General features: G+C 40.0%; 1 protein-coding gene across 1 annotated transcript in view; it reads right to left on the bottom strand.

Annotated features, from left to right (window-relative positions):
- ADAMTS12 (ADAM metallopeptidase with thrombospondin type 1 motif 12) overlaps positions 1-24,677 on the bottom strand; it is a 141,300-nt gene continuing 116,623 nt past the window's right edge. The window contains exons 18-24 of the mRNA XM_027745609.2: positions 20,540-20,750; positions 16,822-17,970; positions 12,086-12,238; positions 9,369-9,542; positions 7,481-7,627; positions 5,601-5,754; positions 1-3,799 (exon numbers count right to left, since the gene is read on the bottom strand). Of these exons, the coding sequence (XP_027601410.1) occupies positions 3,564-3,799; positions 5,601-5,754; positions 7,481-7,627; positions 9,369-9,542; positions 12,086-12,238; positions 16,822-17,970; positions 20,540-20,750 (2,224 nt within the window). The 3' untranslated portion in view covers positions 1-3,563. The remainder of the gene's footprint in view (positions 3,800-5,600; positions 5,755-7,480; positions 7,628-9,368; positions 9,543-12,085; positions 12,239-16,821; positions 17,971-20,539; positions 20,751-24,677) is intronic.

Here is a 24,677-nt window from a genome sequence, read left to right on the forward strand (position 1 = left end):
TCAAACATAAGCAATGCCATTTATTGAAGCTTGAAACAAATATGTCATCATAGTTTGCTTTTTAAACCTTGAAATATTAGAACAAGCTGTGAATGTACCAAATACACATTTTTCCTGAGCAATCTGTTGAAGCTGATGTGTCTCGGGCTAATATGATAATACAATGATAATATGCCTCTGCACTTTGTACTCTATTCAGTTTTGAGACTAATGACCATCTGGGTTTAGATCATAAATCCACCTTTACTTAAGAATAGTTGTCTCATAATAGCAGTGGCACTGCTCTGTTAAAAGAGTTCATGTTGTCACAATCTTTTCCCTAAAGTTTTAAGCTGAGCAAAGTGATGACTGTGCTTCCCTGGGTAGAAAGATTTATTTTGATTAATGTCTATAATATAATTTATTCACTTTTTATTAATTTCAAATGAAATTACAGCTCCCTGAAGAAAACAATGAAGGCAGAAATGGTTTTTACTCCATGGTAGCCCTAAGGAGCACTGGAAAGGCCAACCCTCACAGGCATTCTTCCTCCCACCTGCACCATATCCACTCAGTCAGCTCCTTTTTCCTTAGCCCACACACCTGACAGCCCACTTCTGTTGACTGCTGTGGATAAAAAGTTGCAGGTACCTCTGAGCACAGAAGAGTCCAATCCTGAAGTGAACCTAACTCTGTCCTGCCCAAATCCTGTAAGATGCTTCTGGGAATACAAGAATCATCTGCACTTACCACCAATTTGGGTTGTTTGGCTATCAGAGAACTGCTCTACACAATGCAGCCTGAGGCCAAGCCCTGCCAAATGCTTCCTGAACCAGACAGGGCACCTCCATTTCCCCGCATGATACAATATTTCTCTGTTCAGTGGAATAACAACTGCCCAGGTTTTTATTGCTCAAAGGGTCAGCAGCCATTCACGTCCTCAGAAGGACAAAAGCACACTGTGAAACTTAAAAAGCATCATGTCTGGCGTTGGCCAGCAACACCAGAGACATCCATTATCGTAAGAGTGCACGTGCACCATTGTAAGTCATCCCCACATTATATAGCACCACATTTTTAACAGTGGATTTTATCAGCACCTATAACCGGCGTTATATTGCCAGCACCGAGGTTAATAAACCTTACCTTGACATGCTGCATATTTTGAACTCCCAGAGACTTCAAGTGGAGAAGTGAGCCTTAAGCCAAAGGTCACAAACCTTTGATAAAAGACAATGTGACTTGCGGCCATTATTAGGTTAATATATTACAGTCAGGCCAAGATATTTCTATTAACTTCATTAAGGTCTGTCTAGAAAGAGGGCTACTGCTAGTCACAGTTCTGTAACCATAGTGACACTTGGATTCATGGCTTTGTGTCTCAATCTGAACTGCATAAAATGTGACATTTCCACGTATTAAAATCTCAAATTGTCAGGTAACTAGGGAGTAAATCTGAGATTTTCTAAAAAGAGTGTAGAACCAAGGTGTCAAAATCCTACTGAATTCCAAAGGAATCTAAATGTCTGCTCTTGTCCAGCTCTTTTGAAAATGCCCAGCTTTGTTCAAAGGGGCCAGTTGCAGCTCCCTGAAGTTTGTTCTGCCATTTTCTTCAATAGCAAAACAGATTTGGCTAGTGGTCTCCTAATGCCTGAGGCCTGACCTACACAGACAATACTCTGGGTCATAAATTCCTGTCCCAGATGCCCCTCAACCTCATTATGATCAAGGATTTGCACTAGGGGAAAAGTTTGCTCTGAGTGAGGTGATAGAGTGCTCTTGTGGACGTGAGCTTGCACTACTACTGGGAGATACTGGATTAAATGATAGTTCAATCACTGAATATTAGTGTGAACTACAAAGTTTCCAGTTGCAAGCTGGCCTTTATGCCAATGTTGTAAAATTTGTTTCAAAATGTAGCATGGGAATTTTCCAGCTGAAATTCTTGCATGCAACATTTGAAGCTGCAAGAAAGGTTTAAGTCTGTAAAGTTGAATTTTGTCATATGAGTTAACATGACATTTGCAAAACTGTTTAGCTGAGTCAGCTCATCACTCTTTCCTCTCTTTTTGTAGTTTGTAGAGGAACAGAAAGACTTTAGTCTTCAAACTCAAAAGGATCAACTTCAAACTGTCCTTACCTACACCAGTTTAGAGATCTTTTGCTCTCTCACTGCGTGACTCCTTTACTCTTTGTGCCATAAACAGTGGAAACCATTACAGGACCAGATTTCTCTGTTCAGCAGCAGTAATATTCTTGAACTAAATGGAGCTGACTACTAACATAACACTGGATGAAGTGAGATGTCAATAGAGATAGAATACCACCAACATACCCTTTCCAAAGGATAAATGTTGAGGTTGAATTTTTACTGCAGAGCAATCTGGTACAACCTCTGTGCTGCATCAGTTTCCTGATAGCTTTATATGTCCTGCTGACTTGTACCATTCGTGTTTGAACATCTGCAGCTATGGAGATTGGCCACAGTTTTGACTTGGAAGGCTTGCTTTATCTGATTTCAAATCACTTTGGATAGCTAATTTTGGAGAGGAACTACAGATGATACGTGAGACTTAAGAATGTTATTGCCTGTCTAGCAAAAGATCTGCTAGACAGATCTAGCAAAACTATTTCTTTATACTGAAATTATTCTGTCAAATGCACTGTATAAAACTGTCTAACAGATATTGCTGGTTTCTCTCCTAAATGTGTAAAAAAGACACGTAGATGTGGCACTTAAGGACGTGATTTAGTGGTGGACTTGGCAGTGCTGGGTTAGAGGTTGGACTTGTTGATCTTTTCCACCTAAATGATTCTATTACTCCATTAAGGTGGTAGATACAAACAGCTTTGATGTTATGGTACCCAGAAATGTTGCTTAAAACATATTTGGGAACTTAACACCCTATATTTGATGGTCTTTTCGGGTTACTGCAAGACATTTGTAGCAAAAGAGGAGTGGCGAGAACAGGCTATGGCTGAGGTATCCTTCAGAGGTTCAATCAAGCACTAAATGAAGATTTCTTTTCTTCTGAAAAATCCGATGTTTCAATTCAACCTATCACAAACAGTTATTATAAAACTTTGCTTTCAAGTTTATGAAGGGAGCAATGACTTTAGAGAAACACTGCCACTTCACCTGGATTCCTAAGAAAGAAAGGCAAGTGGGTACAAAGAGAACTGGGCCACGGTGCAAGTCTGTGTCTGCTGCCCAAGTGGCCTCCTTCACTAAACACTCTTAAGTAGGCAGTACTGGTGTTTCAAGTCAGTTTCGGAAAGAGATGGAAGAAAGAACAAGTAAAACATTCAATTAAAACAATCAGAAAATTCTTGCAAGCTTGTTTCTAGCACCTATGCATGCCTAAGAATTACTAGCTGCTGGTACTTTGCAAATTATGTTACAATTTTTGGACTATTATAGAGAGAGAAAAAAAGAAGCAGTAACTTAGGAGTCATAATCCTAGGCAATGTGTTTTCCCAGTTTTGATCACAGATTTTCATTTATGTTGGATGGTTCATAAAAAAATAAGGAACGTAAAGCCTGTAAACAGAAGCCCTACTCAAAGAAGAAAGATAGTTCCAAGCTAGTGCCAAGCTGCTTGGTTGTTGTTTTCTTGGGTTTGAGGTGATTTTCTTCTAGATTTAGTGTAATTTTGTTGTCTGAGGCCTCGCTGATCCCCATATCTTGCTTTGTTACGGATTCGGGGCTGACTACATGTGAAGCAGCACTGAGTCTGTATTGACGGCAGCAAGCACTTGCCAATGCCTTTCAGCCTCTGACAGAAGTGAACTGACAGCTGGTCTTTGCTGCAGGGCAGTCCTATGGTGGAGAAGATAAGAAGAATTAGCTATATTTTGCTGACACACTGTCTGTATTTCAAGAATTTTAAACTGCTTTATGACAGTGCTGTCTATCAAGGCTCTTATTTATGATGGCTTTCTCTTCCTCTGTATTACAGATCAGTTTGATCCCCCTGAAATTCTAGGATCTTTTAGTGAACACGTGACCTTCTGTCTTGGAAAATGCAGCACTTGTTGCTGTTCAGTTACACGTTACTTTTGCAGCAGACAGAGCTGATCTATGTTTTTCACTTGAACATTTCTGCCGACAAGGACTGCCCAGGGAAAGCCTAGTAACAATGACTTGTGAGCCTGGTACTTTTGCATTCTTGTAACTGCATTTAAGACAGGTGCAGTGGGCTGGGAGAGTGATGCAGAGCAAGGCAGGCAGGTAGGAGAGCACAGACAAAGCACATGCAACTACACATTCAGCTTGGCTACACTTCAATTTCTGCAGCACCAGGGACTGGCCTGTGTGTACTATAGTGCTGATAGGTCTGTGGTAGCTTTAATAAACTGACATGTGCCAAACTGAGATATTAGAAACAGGAATCCTCAGCTGTGAGAAGACAAGGTGTGCAAAAGCAGGAAAACGGTGCATTAGCTGAATGCAAGGCTGTTTTTCAGCAAATGCCCCAGCACTGGAACTAGGGAAACTCAATGAAAACTAGTATAAAGGCAGATCAAAACAGATAAAAGTGATTCTTTTCACACCAGGCTAGGTGTGAAATGCACCCAGTAGGGCATTTCTTGTGTTTCATGGGCCACTTGAGTTTTATTCACAGAAATACTCTAATAACTAGTACTAATCTGTGTAGGCAGTATCTATTAGATTCTGTCTTTCTGAACATGAGAGGGACAGGAAATAAGCAGACCAATTCAACCTTAGGGCAAAACATGTGCTAAAGATCTATGAACAGCAGCAGGAGTGATGCATCACTCTCAAGGGTGTCAGATCTGCGCTGCCCTCAGGAGTCAAACCCTTGTCCCATTGCCAAATCAGACCCTTACCACTGACTTACTAAGAGGGAAGAATCATCCTCCAAAAGGCTTTTGAAGGCTTTTCTAGAAGGACTACGAGCTGTTGCTGTTCTTACCTGAGGGAACCAGTCAGATACTGCAGTACGCAGACTACAGATAAAGATTTGTACCCTTTTGTAAACTTCTTCCTTCCCCTGATACCTCTTTTCTGGGCTATTAACCATCTACACCACCATGCTCCTGGGCCTTTGAATAAGAGAAGTACAGGACACCCTAGGTCACTTCTCCCCACCTCTTCATTTTGGACAGTCTCACCCTGTGGGACACTGATTTTTCTTACAGTGTCTCTCTGTAAGAATTTGCTTGCTTGCACTCACAGTCCAGAATCTGCAGTTTCCACAGGGGGAATCTATCTTAAGAAATGGCCTCTGTTTGGACTCACACTGCATGTCCTTCCACAGTCCTCAATGCAGTCTAAGTTACCTAAAATAGGCCAACACGAGCAGGCCTGTTCATTTAGTTGTGGCATCATAAATTAGGCATGCATGCTCAGAGGATTGCACTCCTCATCATGCTCAGAGGACTGAACAAGGTCAGGAGGGCTGGAGAACACAACAGCGTGGTTCTGCCAACAGAGGAGCTGAGCAGCAGCAGGTCAGGCTGACCTTTAAGTACTGAACCCACAGTACTCAAAAGAAGTTGATAGATTGAGTAGATAGATTCAGTTCCCAGTTTTTGAAGAATCTCAGCACAAATGGAGAGCTTTTTGGAAACTGTCTCATGCAGGTATATTACCATACCTGTACTTTTCCTGCACTCTTGCACATTGCATTTCTGATGCTCTGTTGGCTTGGCTTTGTCCACACACATACTGTCATCTTCAGTTTCATTAGTTTCTGTATTCATGCATTTCACAGTTCTTTGCTGAATGCCCCCTCCACAAGAAACAGTGCACTGAAAGAAAGTAATGTTAACACATATAAAAGTATTTTTATATGGAAATTTTGTAATATGCCAATATTTGCGCTGTAATGTGACAGGAGGCTAAAAATGCCATATGATCCAGAACCAATGACTTTACACTACTTTGTGTACTGTGTGCTCTACCCAGATACCTCCATGGTGTATTGTGGTCAGATTTGGTAGGATACAGTGGAAGAGTAAATAGCATAACTACAGCATTTTGGAATGTGTAACCAGGGGGAGAGGACTGTTTTCTACTGAGGAGGAGGAGGAGGATCAGTCCTACAAAATAAGAGAGTAGTAATCTAAATTAGTACAATTAGGACATTTTTCGCATCCCATTTTCTCACTAAGTTAAACATATATAATCATTGCAATGTTACGTCTACAAATGACCAAGATAAGATTTATTAAAAAAGTTCAGTGAAATGTTGTTTCTTTCGTGACATTTACACAGTGGTTATCCTTTCTTTATGACCACAAAAGAACAGCCAGCTGCTTGTTCTGGCTGCAAAAAGACTGCCATAAAAAAGGAACACTTTTAAAATACATTCTTGTACTATTCCGTAAATGTATTTAATTCTTCAGACTTCCCAGAGCATCTGGGAATTCCAATTAATCATAAGTTCTTTTTCTCTTCAGATAAATAGTGCCCAGCAAGATAAATAATTTCGACAGACAGAGAATGTCAGCTAATAAAACACCAGAGATGAAGACAGGACTGGTACCTCTGTAATTTTTCTGCAAATTATCCTTTCTCTGATGTATATATCTGTGCATAAGACACAACTGTACTGGTGTGAAGCACATTAAAAGGTCTTAGGTACTCTTGCAACAACTTTATACTGATGTTTAAAATCTTTCTAATAAAGTAAAATTATTAATTAATACATTAATATAGGATTGACAAATCAGTAAAATAATTGGTATAATTTTTTGTATTCAGGTGCCGATTTTATGCATTTCACTTCCATATTTAAGTGTTACACTAACTTTACATTACATTATAGTCATGTCCCATCTAATGGCTTTGTGTCAAAACCAACTCATTCCATTTTCTGTGTTACATGAGTCTCCATGGTTTCCTTATTTGTGGCTCCCGCTTTTAGCATTCCTTCGATATTCTATTGTGCTGTGAGGATATTTTTAATGTATGCTGTGTTTATTAAGGAAACTGAACGGAAATGTTTATTAGAAATACCAGTTTCTTTATAAATAAATGTGTGTTGCAGATAATGGAAGGTTCCCCAAAGACATGTCTTATATTTGTCAATTAGATTTCCAGGTGTCAAAGTAGAAGGCTATTGGTCAAAACTCAGATTTTCTCTTCATGTGGGCAAGTCCAGTATTCCACAAAATTGCTTTAAGGATCACCCAACCCCCTCTAATAGCTTGAACAGTGGAAAATTTCAGATAAGCAATGGAAGAATGTAAATGGTATCTCCTTTTTATCAGACAAGTTAAAAACTCCAGCCCTTCAACAACACCTAATGCAGCAACAAAAAGTAGAAGCTACAATACCTGTCAGCTGAAGGAACGGAGATGGGCTGGCTATGAAACGTTTAGTAATATTTTCAAAAGTTCTTCATTTGTAGTTTCAGCTGTGAATAAGAAGCTACCCTTGCCACAGGCACTGAGATTCAAAGACAAGACGATAATATGACCAAATATGGCCAACTCATGACAAAAGCTAAACCAAAAATAAACTGAATCCTACCGGGCTCCAGGCCTGGTTAATCCATTGTGTACAAGGCTGCCTGTTACATGACGCAGTGGCATTAGGTCTTTTGGTCCAGTCACAGTGCCCTTCTTCTGGGCAGTAGATGTGTCGCTTTTGCTGGCCACCACCACAGGTTCTCGAACACTAACAAAAGAGGGGCACAACGAGAGGTGGGAATGGGTAACAACACAAAAAAAAGACCATAAAGACAGTTGGAAATGTTCATTCAGAAATGTGGATAACAAGAGTTATCACAATGTGTTAACAAGAGTTAACAAGAACCCCGGGTCACTGACCCATGGGATTTGGAAAGATGTACAAGCTAGCCTGCACGTCAAGTCCTAAAGTCTAGGCACGAAGAAAAGCTCTGCATTGAGACACTTACTTCATCATATGCTTGGAAGGAAACAGGAAATAAGCTGTTACTTGGGGAAAAGCTGCTCCTGACATGCATTATTGCAAGGACTATAGGACAGCATGGAAGTGGCAACACAGAACAGGCAACACAGAACTGCTGATCAGCATTCACTGGCACCAGTAGCTTCTCTAACAAGAATGAGATTGGAAGTCACATGTCTGCAGGATTATTCTGTAATACTTACTGAAGACAGAACAAGTTCATGAGATGCAGCATCTCATTTTATGAGGTGGCTGGGGACATTAAAATTCATTCAGTCCACACAACAAATGAACTATTTGGCAATAACAGTGTCTACTTTTATTATATATACACTATATATATATATATGTATTTGATATATTACCTACAAAGACAGTGACCTAAGTTATTTTTTAAACATTCTTCTGTCCACATTCCAGTATTACTTATCCACTGACTTTTTATTATTTTTTCACTTCATCTGCAGCAGAGCCTGCTTAAAATACACAAAGTATTTCACACTGTGGCATGAAACAATGTGCCAGATATACTTTGAATAATGCATTGTTCCTGTCCTACAAGCAATTGCATCCTGTCCTACAAGCAACTGAATCCCTGTGGACAGAGCACTCTGTCTGACATCTGGTAAATTAACCTTTTCAATCCAATTGTATCCAGCATTCTTAGCATGAAGACAACTGTCAGGGTTTGACTAGTGTTTTTTTTTTAAAATTTAAGTGGCAAACAAGTGTAATCATTTGGCTATTTTTATTTTTTTGACCTTTGCTGATTACTTTGACAGAAATCACACATCCTGGTGTTCTTCTTGCAGGTGTGTTTTGTCAATGTCTTACAAAGAACAATGTGATCACCTCCCTTGAAATCCAAAAGCATCAGGTCCAGAGGGCTGTAAACATCATGCTGCTTTCTCCAGAGCTGCTTTTTAGTGGGAGTAAACACTAAAATGTAATCAGAACATGTGCTTTAGCTGACAAAAATATGTACCTGGCTGCCTATGAGTTCATTGGAACAGATTTATATTACAAAAAGACCCAAAAGTCAGATTTATCTTATGTCTGGCCTAAGCTTCCAGATCTACAAAATTTCAGCCCAAAAGCTGAAGGGAAAGGAAAATTTTAAATTCACCATAATGAGAAAGCAACATTAAAATGGCAGCAAAACGGATTAATCTAAATGAACCACATTTACTGATCCAGTAGAATAGCTAAAAGAAATCTTTTTCCAGGCCATCTACTACTCTCTTTCAGAGTATGGTGATTTACAGCTCTGGCTGTGTATTATATGCAATCCTAAGAATGACTTGGGGAAGTCTGACGAACACCTATGCTAATTCTTGCTGTAACCATACACAAGGACTGCAGAGTGGTACACACCAGCTGTGTGTCTTCCTTTGAGCACAGGTTTACCCAACAGCACAGGATCTGAGAGTCACTGTTACCTGACAGGTAATTGCTCATTCCAAAAGCTTCTTTTCAAGGACAATACCTTATTCCAGGGCTCCACATGCCACTGCAAACAAGGCTCTGTGTTACACCTAGTGCTGAGTTGTGGTTTATATCCGAGTAACTGGCAATGAAAAGGCCTGAGCAGTCGCTTTTCACGGACATCAATGCAGTGAGCATCTCGGGTCTTGAAGCCGCCGCTGCAGTTCGCAGAGCACTGCACACAAAACAGAAAGGGGCACATCTCCAAATGATGCTCTGCTGAGGGGCTGTACCTTCCCCAGTCACAGAGGAGCAGGACAGCCTGAGCTCTGAGCATCCTGAACAGAGGAAACTTCCACTTTACTGTAACAATAACCTGTTGTAAGGCTTAAACACTGTGGGTCTCATCACAGCAAACCGGAACACACCATATAAGTACTTCCCTTCCTTCACTTCCATGTCCATTAATGACACGTGTGTGTATTTAATTGAGAAATCTTGACAACTATTTCCAAAAATGTCACAGTAAAAGAGTTATAATGCAACAAATACAAAAAATGAATTCTGTATGTAAGGAGATTGTCAGTTCCTCAGTTGTTTCAGAAGGAGGGAAAGGAGGGAGGGAGGGATGGAGGGAGTAGCAGTTCCCACCCTCATCTTCCTTGCTCCTCATGGCACCAGGAGGTTTCATACTCCGAGAGCAGCCTGGGCATGAGAGAATGGGAAAGAAGAGAGGCACCCTGAGCCTCATTCATAGCCTGTGAAATCACTTCTCAGCTTAGAGCTCTGCCAGTAAGCTAAGCAAGCTCTTCCAGCCTCCTATTTCTCTTTGAAGCTTGCTCCAAGGCCTCATGCAGCATCACCAGGTCCTGTCCCCAGACACCAAAGTTCAGGAATTCTCCTGTTGTCGAGGAAGAAGTGAATTTTCTACTCAAAGGATAAGGAAAAATACACATTTTGACTTCATCCAGAATTAAAACCAATTCCAACTACACCACTGAGTAACCTCAGATCAGCTTTCACCTTTACCACCACGCTGCAACAGCAACTAATGCTGTTCTCCTTTGCATAAATAACCATTCTTCAGTTGAGCAAAGAATTTGAACATAAAAATTCCCATGAGAGATGAAGAATGAATGGGGAGGGAATCCATACTCTTGTAGACAGGAGTTTTTGTCCCTCTGGATAAAAACAGTGAACAGAAGTGACTGTGTAAAAAAATGAGTACAACAGCCCCAAAATATGTGCGAGTTATACCTAGTATTAAACTCAGACTGTAAGATCTAGTCAGAAGCACCTTTCTTTTAGGGAAGAGGAGAATTAGATGAGAGCAAAGGAACAGAAGAAGCTGTACTACACTAGCAGCGGAACATAGCCATCTTGCTATGATAAGGTGCCTTAAGAATGTTTGAAATGAGTAACAAAAAACAATTTCACTCGTAAAGCAAACAAATATTAGTAATTTTTATATATTAAATTGTAATTAGGTTTGTCTGTCTAGTTCAATTTATGGAAAAAAAGGGTGAGTAACACAATAGAAATCTGTTAGGAAAAGCCTTTTGCTTTAAATTGTTTTCATAATTGGACTGACACTTTTAAAAATTTGTGTCCCATAATATTTTACCATTAAGCCTTATTTCTAGTTACTTTTTTTGACATAACTATCATTCATTTCTTGCAAGAGCAATGACATTTATGAAGAAAAAGTGAAGGTAAAATATGCCCTACTGTAAATGGGACTGCGCAGTATCTATGTATCATTTAAAATGAATTTTGAAGGCTTAAATGTAGTTATGTAAAGCCTTGGCCTTTCCTGAACTTACTAAACAGGCATGTAATTCCTGTACAAATCAATTCTGTGTCAAAGAGCTTAATAATAGAGCACAGATTTTGTAACTACAACCTTTTCTTTGTACGAATCTGCCCTCTAGCCCAATGGCAACAACATTGTCCACAAAAATGATATGTACTGAAAAAGAGCATCTTTCTCTTTATTAAATCGACATTATTTCAATAGAATTCTGTAGGTTTTCTCTTTTGAGTCATAAAAAATAACCAGCTGTTTAAAACTCCATTTTTAGACTGCATGAAGACAAAATGTAATAAGTTTCAAGAAGTCACCAAAGTCCTTCCAGGTGTCTATCATGCATCTTAAAATACCAAAACGTAAGTCAAACACAATTCCTTGGGCTCCACTTGCCACCCTGGACACTATTCTGTCCCTTGACCAAGCCATGTGTACACAACTAGGATCAAACAGGACCCCATACATAGCAGGCATTCTCCCTGGTACCATGCTCTTTCATTTTCTAAATGTAAAAATTAGAGATGAAATGGATGGGGAACAGATCGTGTCACATAAGAGATAACATACGGTGACAAGGGTGAATAGGAACATGACAACTTCTTCTTTCAAATTCCCACTGCTTCTTAAAATTAGGAGATGCCTCTGGAAGCAGAGATCAAAAAGATGCCACAATCAAATATGTACAGCTTTGCCCTACAATCTCCATAGAACATGAACAGTTAGTCCTGCTTTGGCTTTAGATGCAAGAGTTAATGAGCACAACCCACGACAGGAAGAACAAAATTCACAGCAGATGTGTTTCTAGATATAACTTGGTCAGGAAATCAGAAAATTAGTGCTGAATAGTCAACTGGGAACCATGTATGCATTACCACTGAGTAAATAATTGCTTTAAAAATGAAGTACTTAGAATTTCCTACTCACTGAAATTTGCAAGCTTACTGTTCACACACAGCTCTGAATGAAGTTACCTTGCTCCAATTTCCTGTTTTCCAGCTAGCACATGGGCGGAGATAACATTTTCTTGCAGGATCAGGCTTTTCGATGTGCTGACAGTGAGATGTGTTCCTGCTGCTGCACTTCACCAGCCTCCAGAAAGCCCCCATTCCACAGGTGGTGGAGCACTGCAGAAGGGTAAGAGGAAAGCCCAGGGGCACACTCAACATTAGTACATCATTTGGAAACAATCCTGGAACCTAAATATAAATATCTAGAGCCATTTTAGATGACCTAGGTTATCTGAGAAACTCAAAAGAAGACTTCAAACTGACCCGAATTTTACTTAATGTTCTGAAAGAGGGCTTTCTATTGCTTTGTTAAGACAGTACCAATTTTGATTTATACTACGCAATTCTCTTCTTTGGCAAACTCCTGCTTACTGAGACACTCTAAATCTGTACCAGCTGTTCCACCATTTTCTTCTGTTGTCTTTGGGGATCCAATGTACGGTATAATTGCATCCAATCTCCAGTATTGCTCCCTCTCTATCCCTAATATTCCTCATGAGAGAGCCAGCAAATTAAGATCAAATCTTAAATAAAATGTGAGAATCTTGGAAAAAATGTGCAGCAAAAAGATGTTTTAAAATTATTAATTCAAGAAGGGACTGAGTGTTTTCAACATTTGGCAGGATTTTGGTGTCTGAGGTAAGAGAAAACTGATTATTCCAGTCCAGATCCCAAGAATGCACACTCCTTACAAATAAGTCAAACACTGTCATTGTATTCTGAAGCAGGAAGGGGTGAAGATTGGCTGGAGATACCCATTTACCTTTTTCTCCCTTAAAAAGGGAGGGACAGTGAACAACTATACATATAGACTCAAATCCAACACACCAAGCAACCTGTAGCTGGCATGAGACACAGCATAAATAATCTTGGACTAAGTCAGCAAAAGGATGCAGAAAGCAACTGCTATTGTTTGGTTTGACCTCCTTTTGTGGAAGTGGGAAAGCTAAGTAAGTGTTCTTGGAAAAATAAGGAAACCTACGCTGAAGATGAGGCCGGAAAAAAAAATCAACATTGAAGACATGGAGATTCCTGGAACATGTGTACGAGGGTCCCGTTAAAGGGAAGTGCATACCAATGTTCAGTTTTGCCTAGTGACATATCTATCCAAGACAATTTCTCTGCCTGAGAGGATGGACTGCCTTTGTCTTGCTTGCTGACTTACAGCTTCCTCAGCTCTGCTATGCCTGTCTGACAACACCAAGACTTTACTGAAGGGGTGCTCAGTCTTTGACCAAAGAGCACACACTCTGAGCACACGTGAGAAGATCAAAGTTAGCTGCAGGGATGGTGCTGGGTAGGTCATACTTATAAAAGCTTTATATTCCCGTCTGAGGAAGGTGAAACACAGCAGGCTTCTTTCAAAACCTGCTATGTGCAGATACAGAGTCAAGAGGGAAATGCATGATGCTGCAAACAGTGGAGCATAAAGCACACTCCAGCATAAAGCCTTAGCTTTCTTGACTGTTGTTTGATGCTACATAAAGGAGACAGATTGCTCTGAAGTTTGTGAAGACTTACTGCTTTTCCCTTTTGTCATTTGGGAACTAAGATTCCCTCTTGTCATAGCAGATGTCTATTACAGGGGGAGAAAGTGCAGGTGACTTTTCATGACCAATAGCAGAGGTGCAGAATGAGCAGGTCTAGTGGTAATGGGATATCTTTGATACCCAGAAAGCTCCTAGAAAGTGAAAAGTGACAGCCCAGAACAACTTGGGAAAGTCGTAGGAAAGAAAGCAGAAGTTACAGACAGAAGCATCAGTGGAATTGGGCACTGTTTTGCCCTACTCACATTAGTGCTCTCCCTTGGGAGGCAAGTGCCAGCACTGGTACAGGACATGTCACACCATTCCATCTCAGTGACTATCACTATTCTTGGGCACTATTTATCTACTAGTATAGATGTATCATAAAGAGCAAAGAAATGTCAGAATATTGGCAGCTACTAAAAGAGAAAGAGAGTATAGCAAGACGTTCATCTAGGTAGATGCACTGGTCTTGAAATAGCAATGCCTTGGACAGATGTCAGCTAAAAACACCCACAAAGTTTTACTAAGGACAGGTATATAGAAAGAGCAAAAATAAAATCAGAAAACTGTAGATTAAAAATTAATTAAAGGTAATGAATAAAAAGAAAAGGTTCTGTGAATGTTAGAATCAAGGTATGTGTCTGAAATAGGTAACTTTTATTTCATGAAAAAGATAACAGCTGACTTTATTAACAGAATCACAGCATGGTTGAGGTTGGAAAGGACCTTTGCTCATGCACGGCCACCTGGAGACAGCTGCTCAGAACCATGTCCAGATGCCTTCAGAATCTCCAGGGATGGAGATTCCACAAACTCTTTTTTCATCACTTTTCCTTCTTCAAATTTGTAAAAAAAAAAAAAAAAAAAGTTAAACGTGACACACTTTCTATGAAGTTAATTTTAACAGATACAATAGCTTTCACAAGAATAGCAAAAGATTACCAAATCATTAAAGAATAGCAAAGTTAGATACATTAAGTATCCTCAAACTGATTCCATCAATTCTGTAAAACCAAATATATTGACCTTATCTAAACATTCATTTAAGTATTCTTCAATAACTTTGAACTGTTGAGAATTATTTTTTCTATAGATTGGAAAAGTCCCAGAGGACTCGGTAAGAATATCTTTCAAGTTATTTTTAGGAAAAGAAAAAGTCCTACCTGTGGTCTAATGGAATGCTTCACCAACTTGACCTCACAAGAACATAAAAAACAAATTACTGAATAATGAAGATCAAAATGGCAAATACTAACAAAAATGATAAAGCAACAGAAAAGCCCACACGGACCTATCTAGAAAAAATTATTCAATTGAGTCTAAACCCCTGCTTTGACAGGGATACATGGCTTAATGAAGAAAAGGAGCCAGCTGACATGATGCATTTTTACATGTCTGTATAAAGCATTCTTTTAGCAAATGATGGAAATATAGCCTAGGTGAAATAATTACAAGATCAGTGTTCAGCTAACTGAAAAACTGTGGTAAAGTGGTCCTCGTTGGTTAAGTGTCATAATGAACTGACACTTCAAACATAGTCCTGCAGGGCTCTGTCCAAAGCCAGGCTCTCTCCAGTATTTTCATTAGCTAACTGAATAATGAAAGACAGCATGCGCTTAAAATACTTGCAGATGATGACAAGTTGGGAGAGTTGCCAGGAACGTTGAAATCTGAACTCAAAGACACCTCACCACATTAAAAACTATAAGAAAACGGTGAAATTCAAAAATACATGCCAAATACTGCACTTAGGGAAAACTTTTTATGCATACATATATATACACACATACACATTCATATATATAGGTCTCAAACATAACTGAGAACATCTGACATCTGCTGATCTAGAAATACTGTATTAAGGGATCCAGAGTCTACAATGGACCACGAATTCAATAAGTGAAAGCGAGATGGTTACAAAACAAGACAAATCTGATTCCAGCATTCACAAAGACAGTAATAAATAAAACAATAGTAATTATTCCATTTTATCTGCTATGTGTCAGCTGGGGCCACAATGAACGTCACTGATGAAGAAATACATGATGAAACTGAAGCAAGTCTGGATGAGAACAACAAAGTCACCAGATATTTAGAAAACACAAGGAAAATCTGAAAAGAATTCAGAAATTGGACCTCAGAATATTAAGAAGAAAATTTTCCTTCACAGTCTTTATGTAAAAAAAGGGAATCTTCATTTTCAGTATAGAAGATTTTGGCTATGTATAAGGAAAATATTTCTAAGGTGGATAATGAACGACTAGGACAGACTGTAGCATCTCTATGTTAGACCTCTGCTCAGGCTGTGGTGGGCTTGGGGGTACAACCTTTACCCTGAAATTCTGTTGTAGACTCTTGCACCTAAGCAGATCTAAATGCAGGTATTCAGGCATGTGCAGGAGGAAATGCTTCACCTGTCTCACCAGAACATGGGAAGCTAAGGCCATTCTCACCTGGCCATGGGAAGACACAAGATGAAACTTCAAACTGCCATCAGGAACACACGTCCTGAACAACCACTGATGTGGTGACAGAGCCTGTTCTTGCTCAGGGGTCTTACCCACTGGCTGCATCCAGACAGAGGACACCAACACGATCTCAGTGGTCTAGATGTGCCTCCACTGCCATGGGATACACTAAGTCATCTCTTGCTGTCCTTTTGGGCCCTACATTTCTGCAATTCTATAATAATTCCAGGTAGAGCCAAGGGCAAGCAGGTACAGAGAAACAGACCTTCTCCATCAATACTGAGACAGAGGCAGATCAGTTCAAGGAGGTTTCCAGATCTGACTCTGTTTAGTTTGGTAAAAAAGGCCTTAGAAGAATGAGATAATTAGTTCAGATACCAAACTCTTTCACTTTAGGTACTATGATTTCAAGCATATAAAATCCATTCACAGAAAAAGAACCCTGTTTACATAAAAATAAAATTTTACAGTGGGAAGGACATTAAGTAAAAGTTTGTAATATATGGCCAGGCCCCGTGATGACTATATTCACTTTATGTAAGCAACCTAGATACCCCAAGTTACCAACTCTTTTGTGTCAAGTATTTCATATGAATGTATGGTACTCATTTCAGATAATCATGACAAACTAAGAAGTTTCATTTCAGCAGTGGTTCAGTCAGCTGTTCACACTCTCCACTTTTACAAGCTAAAAACAACTTACCTCACTCCAGTTGCCTACTATCCAGTAGGCATCCTCCGGCAAACTGTTGGGTGCCGTTATATGGCCGTTTTCTGTAACATTCACTAAAACACCCTCAGATGTTGCACTTTGGTTCCTCAGAGCGTGCTCGAGAGCTGAGGACTGTGTGCTGGTAGTTACCGTGTCAGGCAGCTTTACTTCTTTTCTGTTGTCAGTCTGGTCTCTTGGTACATGTCCAAGCACTGTGGGCCTTTCTGCAACTGGTGCTTGTGGGGTAGTTACTTCTACAACTGGCACATCAACCTGCAGGCTGATATAGTTTGCTGTTGTTGGAAATGCCAGCCCTTGTGCTGCTCTGCTAACAGGAAGGAGCATAGAAGGGTCTTGGTGGTGAGATGCTGGTGGAGACTGGGGAGTCACGCTCTCATTTTGAAGGACAGGAGAGACGGTGTCTAGGGTTGTGTTTCTGGTTCTGATTTCAGAATTGAGTTCTGTGCTGTAAAAAAGATCAGCTGGTTTCTTGCTGACTCCAAGAGGCCCATCAATGTCATCAGATTCTTCGGTTAAGTAATCATAGCTGGAAGTTATTTCTGGATTACTAGTAAATGAGGAAACAGGAGTGTCCTCACTTCTGTGCATCTCACTCTCTTTAGTAGAAACTGGCTCACTTTCAGAAGTATTTTCAGGATGCCTTATAATTTTAGTACTTAAGCTGTTATAAATAGGCCATGAAGTAGTATTTTGATATGAACTGTTTTCAGTAGAAACAATTGGATAATTGTAAGCATCACTCGGTCCAGCAAAATTATTTTGTATTGTTCTATTGGCTGTTCCCTCTTTTTCTGAGACATCACCCAAAACAGAGGATGTAGGCAAACAGGGAGTTACACTTTCAGGCCTGGGTGTTTTTGTTGTTGTGTAGGACCTTGGGCTTGGTCTGAGTATCCTGCGAGGAAGATTCCGTTCAGGATTAGTAGTTGTTTTTCTGATTATGATCTTGCCTCTTCTGGGTGCCAGTGGGGGCATCAGGAATCTTCCAGCAGAAGGGCATTGCTGAAGACCACACAGGGCCTTAGAGTTTGGTCTCTTGGAACTATCACATGGCTCATCACTATTTTTGGCACAAGTGACATTACGAGTCCTTATTCCACCACCACAGGTAACTGTGCACTGCAAGTGAAATAGAATTAATACACATCCCCTCTTCATTCTGCTGCACATATTGATAAGTATCAGATGGCATTGGTTTATAATACAGAAGCATCATTACAAATAATCATTTAAAAAGCTTTCCTTGAAGAACAAGTACTTCATTCTAGGATGTTCTGCTATCATGGAGTTCTTTCCAAATTTTAAGAACAATAAATGTTACCCTGAGGAAACAGCAGCGAAAAAAAGACTACACAATAAAGACAAAACATGAAAGTCATACAATAGATTTTGATTTCTTCATTGACTCACAATAGTCATCTAGCCAACACTTTTTCCACCAGGGTTATAAAAAAACAGACTAAAAACCTACAATCAAACCCACACCTGACTGGCTCAGTGCTGCTTACAGCGCCCCAAACCTGCTCTGATGATCCATGCAGCTCACATACCCTTGTTGACTTTATGAAATGAATTTTTCATTCAGTCATGGAGCAACCACCAAGTGCTGCCAGAGCTGCTAGCATGTCCCTCTTCAATTACAGACTACTGAAAATAATTAACCTATCTGGCTTCTATTTAAATAGGAGCACTGCTGTGTGTAAAGGGTGCCGGAAGCTAAAGAGACCCAGTTTTTCTGTGATGTTTTTCACTCTCAGGCCCACAGGTACAGCCATGCCTTCCGAAGCTGTTGCTCCACTAAGGACTTTGTGAAATCACACCTCTCTGGTCTGAGATACTAAGGCTGGATGACTGGCTGAGTACGAATGTAGATGTTACAAACAACCTACTGGAGGAATTCTTCCTAGGATATGAGGGAGCCTGACCAGCTAACTCAGGGGGTTTATAACCAGGTGCCTGACAAGAAGTATGAACACTCCTTTTGCCAGCACTCTGATGCCCCGACACATCTAATTTTTTTTAGAGCTAGGTCACAGGGCAGTAAAACACCAGTGATCTTGTGTTACTGGGGCACTCTTTATTGTTCACACCTGTAAAATAACATCAGCTCTGCAGCAACAGGAGCAGGGAAGCAAGCAGAGTAGCCTCACAGTAGGTAAATTCATTAGCTATTCTGTCTGGCGTCCTTGCACTTCCAGATGAATAGCATGTTCAGTTATTCAGAGCTGTGCAAATTCACCTCAGCTGCAATCTGGCCTCTGAAGTTATTCAGTAAAGGATTTTGCTTATTGAGGAAGATAACAACAATTAACACTATGTTGCTGCTTAAACAAAAACACAACTCACTTATTTTGTCAGACTTTGCCGCTTGCATGATCTGTACTAGCATTCAAGGGAGTTAAAAGGAATATTCAACCTTATTAACTTTTTGGGGTAATGCCTGTCTCCCAGAATTAGTTTTGAAAATCTCTGCTTTAGATTACAGCCATGTACGAAAAAGAGATTTCAGAATGGCTACAACACTCTATCCTCATTATGTGCCTAATTAAGTACGTTTAATTTATAAGACACAGAAGGATCTTCTAACAGACAGATAAGTTTCGAGCAACAGGAAGTTTCACCTGTGTAAAATCTCTCTCTTGCATTCACCGATAAGGAACACTTTGGAGTTACAAGTTTCCTGACAATCCTGTCATTTGTGCAGGTGAAATAGTCTGTCCTACACTCCCTCTCCAGTTCCTACAGGTGTAGAAATTTACTTTTGTCAGTAAATTGCAAATATAATCCAATGGCACATGAGTACCAGCAGCTATTGTACTGCTAGTCATGTAATCCCACTCTAAGTTCTTACAGGCATTTAAAACATGGTGGTTGCTCAGTTAACAAAACAATCAACATTCTCCGATGATGGTATGTGAGCAGCATAAACCAAACCAATACTGTCACAATATTTTATTGGCTCATTATGTGACTCTGTTCTCCCAGCAGTGAGTCTAGTGAAAAAAAAAGAAAGAAGGAGAGAGAGAGGGGTTCTCAGAAAACGAAAATACTGTGTTTTCACTTGGAAAGGACCCACAACGATCATCTAGTACGACTGCCTGACCACTTCATGGCTGACCAAAAATTAAAGCATACTGTTAAGGCCATTGTCCAAATTCCTCTTAAACACGGACAGGCTGGGGGCATCAAACACCTCTCTAAGAAGCCTGTTCCAGTGTTTGACCACCCTCCTAGTAGAGAAATGCTTCCCAGTGTACAGCCTGAATATCCCCTGGCACAGCTTTGAACAATTCCCACGTCTCCAAAGTTTGCAAGCTATGGGAAGAAAGGCAGAGTCATGAATGCAAAAGATAGAAATGGAGAGAATGTAAAAACACTTCTTTGTAGGCCTACAGATATGACGTATAGCCTCCCCCCCAGTCTGGTCCACAACAGTCATGAGTGTCACACAGACATTTTAGCACTCAACCATGTTCTACTGTCCTAAAAGCTCAGCAAGTCAAGAAACAGTTAGCAAGGAACACTTCCTGAGGTATTTAGCAAGCAGGGCAGCTTTTCTTCTTCTGCACCAAAAATTTGTGAAGATACATTAAACAAACAAAACAATTATTTAAAAGAAGCAAAATAGCAGGTCGTTGGTCCCCTCTGCTGACTATAATAGGTCATTTGGAAAAAAATATGAATTTACCTCAGTCCAGTTGCTCACTGTCCAGTCAGATGGGCACAAGACATCTCTGTTGCATGACAGATGGGTCTTTGGTTTAAGCAGGTGCTGGCACTCTGTGACAGCCAGTGCCTGCTCATCAGATCCCACTGTCTGGATGCAAAGTACAGTTCTTTTCTTCTGGCCTGTTGGGCCACATGTGGTTGAACATTTCTGCCATTCCCCTGCCCACCACCTGAAAACCAGGGGCGTGAGAAACATCAGTAAACCCATCACAAGCACATTAAGAAAAAGGTCAGAGACTACAAGAAAAAGAATCAGTGACTTAAAATCTGAGTGCAGACACATGCTCTTCACATTAAGCCCAGATCATTCAAGCTTTCCCATTTCCCCTGTGCTCTAATACCAGCCAGTCACTGAAAGACAGAAGTAGGTAGGATTCTCAGACAGAAGTAGGCACTGAGTATTGTTTCCTGAAGTGTAAGAATCCACTGAGTAGATACTCTTTCAAATTCAAATTTGAGGAACTGCTAGCAAGTCTATTTAAGCAAGTAATCTATTAACTGTATCCTGTTGTTTATCTGTTTATTGTTACCTCAGCACAGAGGAGTTAACAAATAAGAATCACTGGAGGGTCTGTAATGACAGCACACAGGTGGAGAAGATCCCCTTACACATCTATGCCTCCAGTGCTGCATAACTGCTCAAACAGGGCCATAAGAGGAAGCAGCGAGGCACACAACCCTAAAAACAGGTTAGTCAGAGCTATGCTGCCTGCTCCCACAAGGGATCAGTGCCCTGCAGTGCTCTCCCTCTGGGCCTAGTGTCCAGGTCTGCACTAGACTAGACTTTTCTGTACTTTGTTCCTTCATGAAGCGAAAAAAAACCCCTTATGTGTCCCTCTCCTGATTAAAGTCAGTCTTCCATAGCATAGAAGACACATGCAATGTTCCACCAAATTAAAGATAACAGTTTCCTCTAGTGTAGTATTTTCCAATGCAAAATACCTTCCTCAAAAGAGCCATCCCCTTTGTATTTCGTTTACCTTAGTCTTTCTCCAGCTTCATCCACCTATTTTTTCTCATGCTGACCCAGAGTGGATCAAGTACCTGCTTATCTATCTTCCATAAGAAAGGAGAGCAAAAAATTCCTGGGTTTTTACTATTTGAGAAGCATTGACATTAACTGCGTTTGCCTAAAGATTTACCTTTATATTTAAAAAAAGGGAAAAAAAATCAAACCAAGAAAAGTCTTTCTCCTTCCAGTTTAGAGTGCCCTGGGTGTGTACACAACTTCGAGCTGCTGTATAAAAAGCCTGTAAACTCTAAACCACAAAAGCTCCTAGACAATATTACTTGTTCCTGAGCTTTGAAGAAGGTCATGACAAAGCCTTACAATGAAAATAAAGCAGGGATATCTTTAGAAAATGCCTTTCTAGACAAAATGGCAGGAAAAATTGCTTCTGGCTTGCAACCAATACCATTGTATCAGGAGTTTTTTTCTCCTTTTAAGGTCCATGAACTTAGAGAAAAAATAATCCCATTCTGATAAATCCATTGAAGTTCGACATCCAGATTTATAATAGTTTTTGCTCCTTGATTTGTCTCCCATCTTACTGCACTTCCGGTTCTTCAGTTTGCTGATAATCCCTCTCCCCTTTCCACTCCAATTTCCATGTTCCTTAATTAATTTGTTCTTCAGTTGCAAGTGAGCTGTCACTGATTTGGAAGACACTGATATCTATTCCTTATAATTAAAAAAAAAAACAAAGACAACCAGGACTGAGAGTAATCAAGCCATGCTACAGCTTATTTGTGCAAACATCTCGTCTTCTCTTCAGTACCTACACTTATTTTTCTTCTCTTTAGTTATCTGTACATACAGCACTTCCTTTTAAATTACCCTAGAAGCCCTTTGCTACATGCTCTAAAATGCAGCCCAGTGCCAAGGCTTCTGGACATTGCTGCAATTAAAAAAAAACAACAACCAAACAAAAACAAAACAGCCAAAATATTTTTGTCCTCCTCCTGCCCTCCTTTGGATTGTGTCTTGCTCTTGCAGGCTTCTGCAAACAATAAAGAAAAACTAAAGTAGTTAAAGTACTTAAAGAGAAAAAGTGAGTACACCTTAGCAGAACACAGCAATAAACAAGAGGAGAATATATTATCACCACCTAAATCAAGCCATTTCAGGGTTGTTTTTACCTCTTGCATCTTCTTTCCAATTTTATCTTTTCTACAATCTTATAAATTGCTGACATTTCAGCACAATGGAACTTAAAAATGTGTATTGCTCTATTAATTTTAATGGAACCAGATAATGTATTTCAAGCTACAGACATCCTAAGCTGACACTCCTTATCCTCCTCACCATTTTCAAATGGCTGTGAGTAAGGGTTCAACAGTTTGCAGGTTTAAATATCAAACTCCTAGCAATAAATTATCAGAGCTTACTACAGAGCAGCAGTAATGGTGTGGGATTAACTATCACAGCAAACACTTTCTAAAAGTCATGGAAGAAAGTAAGGTGCTCCACAGTTGGAAAATTCCAGAAGTAAGATTTTATCCTATTGCATCTTCGTGGTCAAACTAAAGCTACATTTAGCCACGTAGCTTCCTCTGTAGAGTTCTTCCTCACTCAGTGCAGGCAACAGTACTGGTGAACCAAGCAGTTAATTGTCTGACACCACATTTACCACACACACTTCAAAACACTTGCTCTAACTGGAAGTTTATTCTTATCAGTAACTAGAATTTCTGATGTTGCATTTCCCTATTTTCATTGTAAGGTACATGCACATGCCTTAAACATTCAAGAATGAGAAACCTGACACGGAAGCACGTCTCTTCTTGGTCCCTGGTGAGGACCTGAACTGTGGTGTCTCAGCCAAAGGGGAAGAAAGGCAAAGCCCAGAATGCAAAACATCTACCATCCACTTGTCAGGAAGAAGAAAAACAGTAGGTAGCTGTGCTGACTGTGGTGAGAGACTGGGACAAGCTGAGAGAAACTGAAGCCTGATGGAAGTCACCATCCAATACTTGTTCCTATCTCTGTTTTCTGATGGCATTTAGCACTACAGCAACTGAGCGGTTCCTAAGTATTAATGCATCATCACCTGGTCCCTGCAAAGTGAAACAACAACATTATCTCCACAGGCAGGCATGGTGTGGAAAGATTGTGGTAACAAACACAAACAAACAAGCAAAATGCATGATTTGGGTAATTAATTTGCGTGAACACTAATTTTCCTGAGGCTGTCAAAACACAGAGCAGCCTGACTGGTGAAAACATAACCTGAGGTAGTTTTCAGCTGCAGCTGTGAGTGCTTTCTGCACTCAAACCTGGGATAGACGTAGGAAGAAAATCGGATTCTTTTAGCAGGCATTCAGCTGCTTCAAATGAGACCTATCTCTTTTCCTCCCACACTGAGTTTCCAAGGTTTGTAACAAATTAGGCAGAGCCCAACAGCCTTGTCCATTACACAGTCCCTGTCTATGCCTAGATGATGTGTGCTGAATGAAGTGTGCAACATGTTGAAAAACTAGAAGCATGGTATTTTGGAACCAAATCATGACTATGGGGCTGAATGTTCCCTCCCTCCTGCCCTCCTTCCCTTTGTCATGTCACAACTAAAGAAAAACCATCTTCTTTCAGTATTTGTATAGCATCAGGCACGGTAGATACCAGCAGGGCATGGATTCTCACTGTGTATTATAATAGAAATGAGATTTCCTATTCTTATTATGCTGTTGGAAGTCTACTAAGCAGTCTGGAAGAAGGACAATAGGTTAATAGCAGATAAAAAGCAGGAGATTCTACGTACTTGTGAAATTTAAGTTTACTCTGTTGAAGTGGGTAGTCAGAGTAAAAAGATTCCAGGCAATTTTCTACGCAGGGCAAAGCAAAACTTTTATTCACAACACTATAACTAGTTAAAATCTCACTCCTGTTCGAGTAGTATCTATTGACTTCTAACTTTAGCACCTACGGAACCAATACGTGCCTACCAAAGAAACATGTAATTGGAAACCATACTCCATACCTTAACAGGAAAAAAGCATCCATTTAAGCTACAGTCTTGTCGTACTCCTACTGAGCAACATCACCCAAGTTGTACATTTTAACTCTCAGCTGTTCAACCATCTTTATTTTGTTCCAAGTC

This window comes from Pipra filicauda, unplaced genomic scaffold (genome assembly GCF_003945595.2).
Source record: "Pipra filicauda isolate LSUMZ 115617 unplaced genomic scaffold, ASM394559v2 scaffold86_size2582843_pilon, whole genome shotgun sequence".
NCBI classification, from domain to species: Eukaryota; Metazoa; Chordata; class Aves; order Passeriformes; family Pipridae; genus Pipra; species Pipra filicauda.